Raw genomic sequence first — 16,595 nt, 5'->3', positions numbered from 1 at the left:
TTAAATTATAATTGAAATAATTAGCTTCCCGCGTGAATTCCATTTTAGACTACATGATCATCATGGTACAGCATCAACGCGTTCATTATTATATGTATTATTGCTAATGCTCATAGTCATTTCATTATAAAATTAATCGTGATAATATCGACACAATAGTATGCAATGCTAAATAGCTAGGTAAGGTTAAGATAGCTTAGAACTCCAATGCTGTTTTCATATTAATTGATCGTTACACGATTTGAATGATTAAATTATAGTTACTTAATTCTGTAATACACAATTGGACAGTGCAAAGATGTTTTGCTAACGCACATATTGTAATCAATGACAGCGGATGATTCAGCAGAATTCACCAATTGAGCTATTGCTACTGCGGAAACTGGCTGTGATTGGTTGGATCACACAAACATTGATGGGTATTGGTTGGTCCATACATGATTTAACAAGCAGATCGTAATTATGTACAATTGTACAGTGCGATAGTATAGTTCTTTTCAGAGCGCTACAGCGCAAACAGACCTTCAGCCGCGCGCGGTAGCGCGCATATTGCCTTAGTTATTATATAATACGTGCGCCCATCTGTATATAAAATGCGGTAATCTGTTCTATTGCGCCAGTTGAGAACATATGGCGATGCTGAAAACACGCGCACAATGAGCAACTGAAATTGATTAAAGATTTGTATTTGAAGACATAAATTTCTTTTTAGTTTGTTCTTAACGTATGGAAACCGTTTGAAAGTATAATAATGCAAATTAACTTAAAAATAATCGTTTAGGAATAGAAAAATGTAACTTGTGAAATTTATTTAATTCGAATAGATTTAGACAAATCTATATAAAGGATGGCTGCATTATTTCTGAATTGGTTGAATTTTACGACCGTTGGAATTTTAGTCGGATTTATTACCGTGTTATACATCTACGTGAAACGACATCAGAATTACTTTGAGACAATGGGAATTCCTTATGTCAATTCACACATTATAGTGGGTAATCGTGGACCAGTGATTTTTAAGCAGATGTCATATTCAGAACATATTCAGTCCCTTTATGGTTCCAAACCAGATGTCAAGTACTTTGGGATATATGACTTTACTTCGCCAGCTATTATGATACGTGATCTCGAACTCATTAGAGACATCGGTATTAAACATTTTGACCATTTCGTGGACCACAAACGTTTCAGCGACCCTGAACTCGATCCACTCTTTACGAAAAATCTTTTCGCATTAAACGGTGACAAATGGCGAGAAATGAGAGCTCTTCTTAGTCCAGCTTTTACATCGAGCAAGATGAAGGTAATGTTTGATTTGATATCGACTTGTGCTACAGATTTCGTAGATATTGTTATGAAACAAGAACCAATCGTCTTGGACATAAAAGATGCTTTTACAAGATACACGAATGACGTAATTGCTAGTGTTGCCTTTGGAATATCCGTGAATTCCATGAAGGATCGTGAAAATGAGTTTTGTAAAATGGGCAAAGAGGCAACACATTTTGGATTTATGCAATCATTTAAGCTATTTCTTTTTCAAACGTGCCCGACATTAGTGAGGATATTGAAATTAAGATTTCTTGACCAGCGTGTCACTAATTACTTCACGGAAATTATTTCCTCAACTATTGCTACGAGAACAGCACAAGGAATTCACAGACCCGATATGCTGCAGCTTATGATGCAGGCCAACGAATCTGGAAAAAATTTGACCGTCGAGGAGATAACAGCACAGGCGTTTTTATTTTTCTTTGCCGGTTTTGATACCACGTCTAGGGCTTTGAGCTTTGCTGCGTATGCACTTGCTACTAATCCTGAAATTCAAGAAAAACTTCAAGCAGAAATCGATAAAGTTCTTCAAAAGTGCGACGGCAAAGTGACGTACGATTATCTTAAAGAGATGCAGTATCTCGATGCAGTTTTGAATGAAACATTAAGAATGTATCCAGCGACGTCAGAATTGGACAGAATGTGCACGAAAGCTTTCGAGCTTCCTCTAGCTAAAGCAGGTGCTAAATCCGTTATTATTAAACCTGGTACCACTGTATTGATCCCCATTAACGGAATTCATTATGACTCTAGATATTATGATAATCCAAATAAGTTTGATCCCGAGAGATTTTTGAACGTAAATAAAATTGGACAAACAGCTCATTTATCTTTTGGCCTCGGACCAAGAGTTTGCATTGGTAACAGATTCGCTCTGATGGAGATAAAATTAGTCCTGTTTCATTTATTGGCACAGTGTAGCTTCAAACCATGTGAAAAAACAACCATACCTATGAAATTTCGCACAGGAAATTTCGTGCCGATTCCCATAAATGGTCATTGGTTAAAAATTGTTCTGAAAAAATAAATGTACCCAAATAGTAATACTAGATTGGTAGACTGTTTTTAATATTAGTTTCATATTGGGATTATTCCAGTAATCTAAAAAAGTTTATTGTTAATTGAATAATAAGCGTCGATTTGATGATTAAGCACGAGAAAAATATATTGGCTGAATGCAAACATTCATGATACAAACCATATTTTTATAATATTTTGTAATCTAATTATATAATGTAATGGTAATTATTTGTAGGCATAATCATATGTGAGAGTGCCTTGTGCAGTCGCTATCGAAAAAAAAGTACGTGCGTGCAAGTGAATTTCGTAATTTGTTCGTCTAGGTCCTCTAGGTGAATAGAACCTGGCGATATGAATTGATATGAATATAAATTCGATTTCTCAAAGACCACTTGATATCGAAGGTAATGCTTTAAAATTCACTGTAAGTTCTGTAACCATCGGCAAATTTTTTTTATGCAAATCATTACATCTATATGTATATGCAGTACTGGCAATGAATTTCGAAACACATTCCAAATGTTACGAGTAACTTTAAACACTAACTACGTATATCCTACACGTAGAGTTACCAACTCTTCATCAATGTAATACTGCTGCTAAAACTTGAACGTCGTTGAACTTTTCAAATTTTCTAACCATAAATAGGAATCCGCTGCATCATAAATTTATATATCTTAACAATAATTGTATATTACTATTTTTACGAGTGTAATACTTACTCTATGGCTCGTATTCACAGTTAGTGCTTGAGACGAAGCACAGTCGTATGACCGTAGATACTCTATCTTAATACATAGTAGAGAAAGACATAGTACATAATACATAGTAAGGTGTGCTTAAGACGAAGAACCGACTATGAATACAGGCCAATGCATAACAAACGTAGTGTAGCCTGTCTCTTGTAACTTTAATATGACAACCTAGTATAAAACAGTATAGAATATATTTTTGCAATCAATCGTCCGGTGCTCATTTCTCGCTGTCTTCGGTCCAAATGAGTTTTTAAGGTACCTTCCCACTTTAAATGGACTACTCTTATAAGACGGATAACTCGAAAACCAGATCCCTGATTGATCAGAATTCGGGCATCACGGAAAACTTATCCCGGTTTTGGCCAATGAGGGATCTTTTTTTCCGGTTTATCCGTCTTATGCTAGTCCGTTTTACGTGGTAAGTATCTTTACAGAACGCGTCTAGTTGTATCTTCATCATCTCTTGACAATTGACCCAAACTTAACTGCGACGATAATGAACAGAGGTAAAGAGAGGAGAGAAGAATGACAGAAGAAGAGAGAAAGAATGTTTGTTTCACGATTAATAAATTTAATTCAGACTGGACACCTATATTTTTATTTCAAAATTGTATTTACGTGTAAACTCATAAGGATTTATCGGAAATAGAATTACATGTCTATATGAAATAGACTTTTCATTGTAACTTTTTAAGGACCCAATCCACAGCGTAAATCGAGGGTTAGGTGTAACTATATTACCGTACACTGTGTTGTATTATTATTTTTATGTCATAAATATCCTTAAAGGGTCACATAGCATTTTCGGTTTCAAAAATTGGATTATTTGCATATATTTTGAAAAGCATCTTAGAAATATTTTAAGCCCAGATTGAAGTTAAAATTCGAATTATTCTGGTAGTTACAACCTTTTGAGCGAAACGAGTCGTGCCGCTCCGCGGGTCAGATTTACAGCAATGTTTGGATAGATGCTTGGCGCGCGTGGTAGGGTAGTAGTCCCCCGAGCGCCTCGAGCGGAACTCGCAAAATTTAGGCGTTTTTTCAAACGGATAATTACACCCCTTAGCGTACTCGTATTTGGATGTTTAAAAGCGCGTTTTAATCGTTGAAATCTCAGCTACAACGTGGATAAAAATGAAACTTCTATTTCATCGCTTTCCTCATGAAAAATGGCGGGGAAGCTTCGGGTGCACTTGCGAAATCTCGAGATCTCCGTCACGGGTTCATCTCCGAGAACAATAATTTTGTGAGAATCTGCAGTATCATTAAAGATGATATCATGCAGAAACTGGACCAGATTGGCCTGCGCGTTCGGAAGTTATGGCCATTTAAGTGTTTTCACTTCAAGGGGGTGTAACTCTTCCTAGAGTGATCATACAGAGGTTCAATGGGGGTGTTTTTTTAATGCCGAAGGATGCTCTCTCTCGTGCCCTGATCAGAAATATAAATTTCCTTCCGGAACTACTAGATCTCGAATTTTTCAAAAAGTTCCAAAATGCACTTTTTCACTCCAACCCCTGCCATTCGGCCATTCTGTATCCGATCGGGATAAAACCTTTACCATTCGAACAGGAAAAAAATTTCCTAAAAAATATGTCTTTGGTTTTTCGAAATCTGTCATACTTTCACAGATATGTACAAAAATTCAAGTGTTGCACTTCAATTGGACGTTACTGTATATTGCAACAGTGATATTTAATGGTCACATGTCTCTTTCAAAAATTCTCCACACCTTAACACTAATCATACCGGCAATTTTTTATAAACGTATTTTTGGCTCTAAAACGGTCAAATGACCGATCGATGGTACGGTTAGTGTTAAAAGTCATCATAGGCCATCCAACATACGTGGTACGTCCCAAAAGTAATGAGAATGATTTTTTCGCGTCTCTAAGAAGGGCCAGGACGTTTGCCGAAAGGAGTTATGCGTGCCCGCCGTGAAATTGCAAACACGTGGATCCTTCACTACGACAATGCGCCAAGTTCACATCATTGGCTAAAGGGGAATTTTTGACGGAAAAAATATCCCTACGCTTTCCTGCCCACCGTACAGCCCTGACTTGGTTCCGTCCTACTTCTTCTTATTTTTCAAGCTCAAAACCCATCTCAAAGGACATCATTTTGGAACAGTTGAGAACGTCCACTTAGCAGCAACAAGGGCTTTAAACGGTATACCGAGAGAAGCTTGCGTCCACTACTATGAAGAGTGGCAGCAACGCTGGGATCGCTGTATTCGGTCTTAAGGAACTTATTTTGAAGGAGGTCAGTTGTAATTGTTTGCACCTTCAATAAATTTTTATTTTGCTTCCTCATAGAGGAAGCTATGTGACGGTAAAAAATTTTCCTGTTGAGATTTTCATGTCACCATGTCCAGAATGTGCCAAAACGTCGAGAAACCACGTTTGGAGAAAATGTCCGGATGTATGTGTGTGTGTGTGTGTGTGTGTGTGTGTGTGTGTGTGTGTGTGTGTGTGTGTGTGTGTGTGTGTGTGTGTGTGTGTGTGTGTATGTGTGTAATGGCCTCCCAAAATTCAAACGTGTATAACTCGAGAACGGTTTTAGCTACAGCCTCCCAATTTTGCAGGCATATGCAGCTGTATAATCCCTTCATTGACTATAATTTTCGTCATGACTCAAGCTGTGGCTCAAAATTGTCATTTTCAATTTTCCAAAAAAAAAGGACGTTCGCACTCTAGCGATCGCAAATTTTGTGATAATCGTCTAAATAGTTCTTGACAAAGAGATATGACAAGAGAGATTTTAAACCATTCTCATTACTTTTGGGACACACCATGTATCAGTGCCAGGACGCTGACGCGCAGCGAATTTCGATGTCCGAAGGGTAGACTCAGCCGATTGCAATCAGAGGAAGACCAAATTACGAGGAAGGTCAACTTTATGATGCATTTTTGGACCAACAGTACCATTTTTCAATAACAATACAGAATTAACCATTTTTTTCGTAAGTCACCTGATTCGAATATATTTGTAGCTCGTTACTGTATCGTAAGATAGGCTATATTCATACTTGTATCAACTTATTTTATATATGCTTTCGTGATGTAGATATAAGAAATATTAATAAAACATTATAGTAAAATAAATTTTTAAACGGAGTATCGTCTAGAAGAATAAGTACCACTGCCATATTAATAAATCGTGTAATATTGTAAGTCTAGCCAAGTTTGATTAACAACAAACAAGAAATTGTAAATATTAACTTTCAGTCCTCAGAACGAGCACAAGAACGCGCTTGGTTACTAGCAGAAATTTAAATCTCCCTGCGTGCCACTGCAGGTCGTAGTACGGTATGAACAAAGTGTCCACTTAGCCTCAGGATATCATACTTGGTACTCCAACGCGTGTGTATATAAACTTTTGTGCATCTGCATAAAGCTGAATACATTTTAAATATATTCTTGACGCTAACTCCTATTAATTGAAATAAAGATCGTCCAAGATTCGTTGGTAGAGAAAACTGTTACTGTTTATTTTGTGTAGTTTTAAAATATCTGCGAAGATGAAACATGAACTGTCATAATATCAGAAAACATTTTACGTGTGAATTACGTGTGAAAAAATTTTAAATTTGATCTATACATATAATTACTGGTAAAAACCACACAAATCATTTATATTAATGCAATATTTACAACCATCTTTGTTAGTCAGTAGTGATCTACTGAAATCTACTGAAGCTCTCAAGTAGTTAACTATTCAGAATTTCTAGTAGTAAGCCAGTTTAGCAACAATGAATATTAAATAGTTTACTAGTAGTTAAATACTGAAAATTGTTAGTAGATTTTTTCAGTACTTCTCAGTAGTTCTTGTCAGTGACTACCAAGGCTTAAGATTCTGCAACGTCCGAAATACTGGAATCTCGTCACACGGATAAGCAACCAATAAAAAGAAGCCAAGTTTCTAGGTTGAGATCGCGAGACCTGCTCCACTGACAATTATCTTTCATCTCTGAAACGCATCAAATCCACAGATCAAACCGCATTTACAGTAGCCTCTGGGACGAATCAGTAGACAGAGTAATGGGACAGTGGACCCTCGAGGTATCTTAGGAGGCAGCGCGGAACTTCATCTCTTCGCCAAAGATATATGCATTAGGTCGACCCATTCGCTGTGATATCTACGCATACAACTGGTAGTCGTGCGTTGATTTGTCAAAATTTCTTAATTTATTTGATCCTACTTCCTGATAGGAGTTAAATGGACTGTAATGATAATTACCCTTATGTGCCCCATTTCCATTAAGCAGAAGCCGTGCGACTCCGGAGAACAGACACGCGCGATCTAGCGAATGTTAGACTCTACAGCAAACAGCTGTTTACCTTCTCATAGGTCAAGAACCTCAGTTCTAGCATCTTAGGAACGATAAGAAAAAATCATCGAACCACCGCACGATATTTTTGCCGGTCAAAGTGTCAAGCAAAAGTTGCCAAGCACTGCCTCTCAGGCTGGGCACGTAACAATTTGTGACAGCGATGGGATTGTCTATCTCTACCACTGTAGACATTCAACCTCTAAATTCTTACTAAATATCGCTCGCCGCTCCTTTCACTATCCAACACTTCTTACTTACAACTAACCTGCCATTACACGTAGTATCTTCCTTCACACTTACACCAGCTAATAACCGCACAAAAGGCTCATAGTGGCCGCCATCGTCTCCGGAAGCACTACAATCACTCATGATATTTCCAGCTACCTGTGCGTCCAAAACGCAATAGACAAAATTCCTTTTTTTGATGAAAAAAATTTCCCCACTAGTGCATTTCGTAGAGCACGTCGAAGTTGTCGGTGCCCAAATTACCCCGGAGAACGACACAACTCTTGTATCTGGAATACTAGAGAATCTCTAAGGTACTGCCAAGGCCGTATCCATGGACGATCCTTCCAAACTATCCAAGCCCCTCTAAACGCTGCACGGTACTTTTGTCGCTCAGGTAACAGGGCAAATTACTTTTTAAACCTAAAAATTATCAAGCCGAAGTAAAAAATCATCAACCCTTGGTCTGTTAGGTTTGGCATGAAACAGGACTATAATAAAAAAATATATATACAGCAATTGTTTATAAGTACCATCACAGTGGAATCGTTATTAAATAATCAGATTTCCTATTTTCCGAAATACTTTGTAGAATTTAGAGCAAATATGAATTTATAACAAAATAATTCTACTCTACAGTGTCAATTTTCATAATATACTCAGTCACCTTACTAGTGAATAAGTAATATTAATTAGAATACTTTTACTATAATTCCCAATACTTCTATATGTGTGCTAATTTTCTCAAAAATTATCTGCTATAATAGATATTCCTGTATACAGGAATTTCCTGAAATCGTCTAAACTAAGACAAATTCAACCTACAGCGATATAGGAATATACCACTGTTGAGCTGTGTATCCGTATAATTCGTCAAGAGGCTAGAGATGCGTGAATTAAAATGCGCTGTTATTACTAAGTAGTACATTAGGCTGAGTATGTAAGTGGAAAGGAGCAAGAGTAAGATTGTACAACGAATGCTAGGATAACGATAGAAATGAGCATCACGATGGCTGCCAAGGGAAGAATACGTAGATAAATCCGAGCGAATCAATTTGGAAGAAAGCAGCCGTGAGCCAACGAGATATCCAGCCCGCTCGAAATCATCACCCTCCGGGGACCAGGAAGACGACGACGAGGACCAACTCCTAAGATAAACTCTTGGCACGCCTTCATTAGAGTTTTCTGGACTATTTGTGGGGCCGGGACCTCTTCTCTTATTGCAAGACAGAAACAACACTCCCTTCAGCCCACCATTGTCAACATTCTCTACCACCTTTAGCAACTCCTTCCTCGCTCTCGTCGTACCCATATATGTCCTTCTGTTTCCGTTTCCGAGAGGCGAACGTTCAGTGCGATACATTCCTTCTAATAATCGTTTTTTTCCTCCAGCCATTTTCCGAAAAGTCTCGCAATGCCCCTTTAGAGCACTAACCTTTCTCGACAGTTTTGCATTGGTATTTACAAATAATTTTGCATTGATCCCTGCAAATAACTTCGTATAGTATGTGTGATATTAAATAGTAATAACGTGGATAGCCATAAAACTGTAATACAATAACGTTTTAAAGTTATTGAATGCGACAAGTGATTATAGTGTCAGCCTCTTTTATGTAATAATTCTACTATTTTAAATAAGCCGAAATAATAAATCTTTGTTCAATTGAATGCAAACTGTAGATATAATAAAAACTTGTAAAGGCCCTTTAAAAAAGGATACATATGTGCACACGTATCACTCTTTCGTGGACTTATATACCTATTTGTCTTGCCGGAACCAGGATTCGAACTTGCAATTGTCGGGATACTCGGAACGAGCAATTTGAGATTCTAGGGATTGAGCCAGCAGCCCACCAGTTTCGAAATTTATGAAAATAGTTATAACAATTAATATTTGTGGAAATAAAGTTTTTTTTCGTCTCCTATAAAATTTCGTAAATGTGAATTACAACATTTTAAAGTTAGATTATTATTGTATAATGCTTATAAAATGTCTAAATATTGTTATAATAAACTTATTTCCTTTAAGAATGTCAAGTGTACGACTACTATTACAAAGTGAATATGGGAAAGAAATATAGCTACGCTATTAGCATATTTAAACGTGTAACGTTATCATATAAAAAATTTTTCATGCATTGATCGTATTTATTATAATAATATACTTATTATATAGCAGAAAATACATGTAGCCATCAAAGACAAAAGATTAAAGCATGTAAGGCTGTGGTTGCTGAACTAAAATCTCTAATTGAGCTGATCTGCCTTGTGTCTATTTAGGACCTGACAAGGTTAGCCCACACTAGGGAATCTTTGAGTACTACCGATTAGGGGTTTTCCTTATTAGGACCAAGTTGAATACTAATACGAAATTCCTAAAAAACACCCATGATTTTTCTTAGCCTGGTGAAGACTTAATTAGCTCCGGATTAGTTTTACATAATCACCGCAATCACGATATGGTTTTTTGGACGTTGCCCGAAAAATTTGTACACGGGATACTTAATAAGTGGATTCTGATATATCATAGATATAGCCCATATTTGAGCCATATCATATATTTATTACACACGTTAGATCGATCCCGTCTCACAGCAAAGTGTTCAATACATAGAATGGATAGTCGCAGACAAGTAATGACTATTTACAATCTAGAAAACATAACAAATTCCATAAATATTGTATTTTTCACTACTAAGAAATACGTAAAAAAAATGACATCTATCTTAGTTTTAACAAGAAACAAAGAAGCCGGGAGATAGTGTCTTTGACAAAGACTCAGCAGGATTACCGGCGTCGGCGGTTCCTTTAAGATTTTTAGCCGGAACGAAGAAAGATAGAAAATAAGAAATTGGACAAGAAAAATACTTCCTTCAAGGGAAATTTCAATATCCTGCTTGCTACTCCTCTCTCGGCACTTGAGAAGCTTGTCTTTCGTTCGTGACTTACGGCGATATTGGGAGATCGCGTAGGTATTCGCCCCCAGTCTTGGTCTCACTCATCTTATAGTCACTATGGTTGCTACCACTACCACAACCGCCATCGCTACTACCAAGTCGCTGAGGGTATCGGCTAATTTAATTCTTAAACCGGGAATAAAAGTAAGTGGGGTCGACTCGGGTAAAAAGTATAAAAGCTATTGTCATGTAAAACGCTGAAGTGGGCTACCCTACCTTACCCACAACCTCAGCAACCCCGGTGACTATTCAGCTTTGAAAAGAGATCGCGATGCCTAATAAGTGGTACGAGATTGCTTTATGCACTTATGTATTAGACGCATCTTCTCTATTGACATTATTGACTTTCCCTCTTTTTCTTTTAATTCTTCTTCTTACACCACTGCTACTCTTTTTTTTTACAGTACCTTTAATGGCCTATTGTCAGTTTTATCGAACAACGCTAGTATACATATATTTATACTAGAAGAACGAGTTAACTCGATTCAGTTTTCATATGCATTAAAAGACAAACCCAAATGTCCTTTCTTGGTTGAGAAAATACGGAAAAATGTTCGAGACACAATTGAAATGCTTTCGAAGGGAGAACATAAAACAATAAGGGTGTTTTCCCAAGTCATTTAAGCTGATCTTCTCCAAACATCGTATTCTGTAATTACATAATTCTTTCAAAGGTTTCCGATTCTCATCGTAAACTATCATATAGTCGTCAGAAGTTATGGTCACCCAATTCTATTTGTGCACAGAAAAGTGAACTATTACAAGAAAGACTTTTCTTCGACCTATATGTAAAGTAATTCTGGTGGTTATGATAAGAGGTATATACGGTAACTAAAACGTAAAAGGTCGGAAAGGTAAAAGAGCCGATCTAAAAGTAAATCTTAAGGTCTAGGGTACTCTCTTACATTAAAAGCTATAGAAAGATGGTCCCGTAAGAGACAGCTTATTTGTAGACTGACTATTTGTACATAACAGGTAACAGTAACTGCAATGGTGAATAAACCTTTCCATGAAGCCACCCTATAATTCACGACACACTTTTCCTGACTCGGGGAACATTCTATTCCTTGGAAAACAACGTTATATATCTGTATGTATAAGTGTATATACATATAGTATATTGTTCATTTCCCTTATTTCTTTCTTCTTATAGCAGAAAATCCCTCCGGTACCTGTTCGATTTTTAAACTCTTCTCGAATTGGAAAATAACAGTCTCCACGTGCCCACGGAAAGAAAGGAAATCGTAAATCGAGTATGAATTGACACGACGAAATGGTTTGAATTTTTTTCCCGTTTTAAAAGGCTCAGATGACCCGCTTGAGACGCGGTAGAATTTTCTTTTGTATCATTTTCTTTCTATTTTGCAGTTGAGATAACGCATAGAGACATTTTACGTTGACGGATACGTGTGTAAGAAATTACATAACATGACTTTTTTTTTAATAAATGCAACTTATACGTTGTATAAAACCCCCAAAAAAATTCGTTCACAATAGAGATTTGAATCGTTTGAATTTTATTATTTATTGTATTCAAATATATGGATAAAATTAATGAGAATATGTGAGGCTTGGCTTCGAATTACCTCGGTACTTTACATATAATCGAGGAAATTGATCACTAATGAAAGAGATGTAATATGTGTTTTTAAATATTTTAGACTTGTCCTCGGTATCTTACAAGCGGGCGGGTGGGTTGAAGGTTGAGCCAAGCTTATGCCACTTGTATCGGAGCTTGGTCCAATCTTAGAATTCGAGCTTGCGTTAAACTCAGAACAATGGCCGGGGCCCATGCTTAACTAGCAAGTCTCGGAGCGAACTTGGTTCAATCCTTGGCAAACAAACTGCCAGGGCTACGGAGAAACTTATTCTAGTAAATTGTTTAATTTTTAATATTAACATTAGCGTTTTGGGTAAATGAACATTTCAATATATTTTATAGTATACTCTTTAGAACGAAATCACTACAGAAATAAACGTGTTAGTAAATATTATTGTAATTTCAGTTTTTGAACTAATTTTTACCAAAAACTATGTGGACGATAGTGATATTAAATTTTTTTTTTTAATTTGGTACGTGTATAGGGTAGTCATGGTTGGTATAATCTGTCTGCACTACCGCGAGTGGGGTCGACTCTAAGATAACCGGGATGCTTGAAGTGAAGAATGTGACACTTTATCTACTGAGCTGCCTGTCCAATTCATAAATTTTACCTCGAGTAAGAATTATAATTATCAATATTTAAATAATGAAGAGTTGCATGCAGCTTCATGTTATAACTTACATATAATTTGAGCCGTCAGGGAGCGCTGGAAGACGAGGAATTTCTAGAAAAATTATAAATTTTGATCGAGAAACGAACCAGATACCTACGAATTGCCATAGTCAGGGTGGTTAAGACTTTGTCACGAAACCCACTGTCCCTCCTAATAATATGCCCTATTGATTTACCTTTCGATCACTCCTATGAGGCGCCTCCTCCCATAATGTAATGACTCATTACATTAAAGGCCAAACTTGAAGGAAAGCTTAGGCACCAAGGCTTTGCAGGCCAAGATGGACCAAGCTTATTTCAATCATTCAGTCCTGGCAGTTCCCACCCAAGTCATGACAAGAACAGCTAGAAAAGTGATTTTGATATCATAGGCAAGTCAATAGTTACAAATATAGTTCCTACACGAAAAACCTATCCAGATTGTTTTTTATAAATTCATGATGGCTAATGTAAAAAATCAAGAATTACGTCTATGCCGAGTAACTATAGTTATCAGAAATTCGGACAACAACGGCAGTTTATTGGTGTTGAAAAAAAAGTGCGGTTTGTGGGGGCACTGATTGGTGCGCCGCTGAAACCCTCCCCCAGCTTCCCTCCGCTGAGAGTGCAACGAACCTCCTTAAATCTTGCAAAATACAGTTCATATTGAAACGAACGTCAGAAAGTCCATGTGTTAATTTTACGTATAATTACAGACTGAGAATCATAATTAATAAATGTTAAATAACGATGTCCCAATTATTAGTTTTAATAAAAAATGGGTAACTATACATTTCATCATAAATGAAGTACGATGAATTTTGAGGATCCACATTTTTTCTAACAACATATAATAGTATATAATCACAACATGTGCATGTGGAAATATATATTCGAAACTGTGCCAATTATTATTAACAATACTGACTGTAGCAGACGTAACTTTATAGGCGCGTAATTTTCCAATAGTGCCCGGCAGAAATTGTTACGTGCGACGGGACAATCTACTATCTATCTTTATATTATTACTATATCGTGAAAATCTACAAGAGTATGTAGTTTCGTTGAACAAAGAAATACATGTAGAGAATGAAATATAGTATGTATAGATGTGGGAAGGCAGGGCCGTCTCTAACAAAGGCGACATAAGTTACGTAAAGTGGGCTGTGCACAGCAGTGCCGGCCACAGGCCAGCAACGCTATTCTCTATTGCGAATATACCCAACGTATCTAGCATACCTATAGAGTGTAGCTAGGGTAACGAATGTTATTGATGTCACCCGGTATATACGGTGGCATGGCACTCCCTTATTGTCATTTTATACGGCACTCTCTTTGGTCCACAAATATCCGATAACGGCCGACATTTCTTTTCGGCTGGAATCAACGTTTGACGATCGTTCAATGACTACTTACGACCTCTTTACATTAGTTAGTAATGATTAGAGTTTAGTTACAGCAGGACAAAACGTTACTTCATTTTCTTCGCCAGTGATAAATTTCTATGGACTTTCGTGGTTTACGGATATAAAAACATTATTACATCACATTAACTAGTGCCAGTCTTATTAGACGCGACTGATAGTCTTGTGGTAACGTAACGGGAGAACTTATGATAGAATAGATGGGAAAACGGAAGAAAAGGAATGGAACAGTTCAGGAAATCTCTGAGCGAGCTGCCCGAGAGTTCATCTCAGATCCCCCTTTTTCTCAATGTGGCGGTGCAGCGAGGTCATCGAGTTGGGAATTGCGAGACAGTTGGAGAGAAGGTGAAGGTGACGGATGATCGTGAACCGGATGAGGTCTTGGCTTCGTGTTCCCGAAGAGGAGGGATAGTACAGCCACCCTGTACTGCAGCTCCCGTAGAAGGTGGTCCCGAGGAAGGAGAAATTTCGGACCTGGTACGTGCTGCTGTTTGGACATTGACGTACACAAAGATCTTTGATCAGAATTTTATTCAAATATCTATGTGCGTATTACAGCAGGAACAGTAAATTATGAAATGATGTAGGATGGAAGCTATTAAACGAATTTATTATCGGCTAAATTTTACGTACCTGGGTACTCGAGACGTCTGTCTCCTTCGCTATTCAATCCTGAACTATCCTCACTCTCCCCATCCAGGACGATTATACTTATCTCTAAACTTTAAACATAAGGCACAAAGGCTATCTGGAAATTGATGTCACGTTGAATCTGACTATCGTATATACACTGTCATCTTCATTGCGTTTAATTCTATCTTTAACTAAACACATTGATTTAAACAAGACATTTCCCGTACGTGTCCCCTAACACCCATTATCTCAAGACCCATTCCCAATACTACATCTATGTACACAAAAAATAATACAAGGTAATGTAATAAAAGCTACTAGATTATCACTTGTAGACTCGGGGGTAGAAAAGCGGCTGCAATCAGTGATGTAGAACTAGCAGAGGTAAAAGAGCGGCAGTTGACATCAATGACGAAGCCTACCAGAGGGCAAGTATCTATGATCGCTTACGAGAATTACTGTGAGGTAAGGTACTTGATTTCCTTTAGAGAACTCAAAAAGAGGAGCTGGAAAATCTATAAAGGAAAAACCATTTTACGGGCTCTTCTGTTGGCATAAAGCTCCTAGGGGCCCGCGTTACCCCCTTTAGCAAATTGTGTAGATCATGAGTACCACGCTTGGAGTTCAGGGGGTCACGCAACACACTGTTACCTCTCGAAGTTGCAGGGCAAAGATGATTACGGGATATTCATCGATACTATGTGCGTCGACCGATCCTGTGCCGTTTTAGCTCACCATTCACCCAATTCAAATTATGAACATCGCATGAACTTATCCAGACTTTGGAACTGTTCTAAACGATTATCGCCTCAAAGAAATAACGTCAGTCAAATAGATTCATCATAAAATATATTTTTATACGGGGTACATAAACCTTTGCAGCTAAGCTTCCCAAGCACTGCATTAAATTATGAAAGCTATTCTCATTCTTACAGGACTATTTCATTGTTGAGCTTGTAGCTCTACATTCGTTATAGTGGATTATATTGTACTGGTATGAATTGATAATAAGGATGATTGGATTAATAATCGGAAGGGTTGACCATCATATTCATCCTAATTTACCATTTTGAGAAAATTTATCTATATTTGATCAATCGTGCTGCTACCTTCGCGTTGCTCGAGGTAGTAGTCGACAAGTTATTAACTGAATACAGTGACCACCTAATTACTATTGCTGGGAATTTTAATCCATACGTTAGTGATCTAAACTCACTTTTCCTCTGAAGCTCTTCAGGACATCACCCTGTATATTCATAAAAGTCGCTCGATTGTATAGTTAATGATAGAGGTTTTCTTCTCCTAGAATTTATGAAGAGACTGTATAGCTTATAAATCGAAGGGCTAATTGTGATTACTCAGGAAAACCTCCTTCAGTAAGTAGCACAGCACATTACAAAATGAAAAAAGAATGTAATTTCCTAGCTTTCCAATTTTAAAAACCGTGTTATCGATCAATCAAATGTCAGGCTAAATATTTATATACTCACTTATTGAAAAGCACGAATCTGATAATAAGTTAAGAAAAATGATGCTAGTTGATTTCACATATCAAAATGTATGGGTTAAAACATATGTAGGAAGCAGTATTATTGTCAAGAGTGGATAGAGCAGGTACGAGTATACATGTTTTATAGCATAACCACAACGCTATGTTCACG

The 16,595-nt window shown here is 37.2% G+C and overlaps 1 protein-coding gene and 1 long non-coding RNA gene across 6 annotated transcripts; one reads left to right on the top strand and one right to left on the bottom strand.

Moving 5' to 3' along the window:
• The first annotated feature begins 598 nt into the window (after positions 1–598).
• Positions 599–6,585, top strand: LOC107270119 (cytochrome P450 9e2-like). Of its 4 annotated transcripts, none has more exons than XM_025087545.1 (3): positions 599–2,012; positions 5,003–5,126; positions 5,680–5,715. In XM_025087545.1, exons 1-2 carry the CDS (start codon positions 848–850, stop codon positions 5,119–5,121), a joined length of 1,284 nt encoding a protein of 427 aa, XP_024943313.1. In that variant the 5' UTR covers positions 599–847; the 3' UTR covers positions 5,122–5,126; positions 5,680–5,715. The 4 variants fall into 4 exon arrangements, 3 of the variants coding, with proteins under 3 accessions (XP_024943313.1, XP_024943314.1, XP_015600308.1); XR_003060420.1 differs by lacking the exon at positions 5,680–5,715 and adding an exon at positions 5,909–6,585 and having other exon boundaries at positions 600–2,012; positions 5,003–5,369; XM_025087546.1 differs by lacking the exon at positions 5,680–5,715 and having other exon boundaries at positions 600–2,012; positions 5,006–5,446.
• A 4,692-nt stretch (positions 6,586–11,277) lies between these two features.
• On the bottom strand, positions 11,278–15,044 carry LOC112494697. 2 transcript variants are annotated; one of them, XR_003060419.1, is made up of 4 exons: positions 14,935–15,044; positions 13,075–13,243; positions 12,908–12,950; positions 11,278–12,475 (listed from the first exon to the last, which is right to left on the bottom strand). It is a non-coding gene; the product is annotated as an uncharacterized LOC112494697 (long non-coding RNA). The 2 variants fall into 2 exon arrangements; XR_003060418.1 differs by having other exon boundaries at positions 11,278–12,950.
• Between the last annotated feature and the right edge of the window lie 1,551 nt (positions 15,045–16,595).

Source organism: Cephus cinctus, unplaced genomic scaffold, assembly GCF_000341935.2.
Source record: "Cephus cinctus unplaced genomic scaffold, Ccin1 Ccin1_scaffold0702, whole genome shotgun sequence".
NCBI classification, from domain to species: domain Eukaryota; kingdom Metazoa; phylum Arthropoda; class Insecta; order Hymenoptera; family Cephidae; genus Cephus; species Cephus cinctus.
This window is presented reverse-complemented; position numbering and strand designations above follow the sequence as displayed.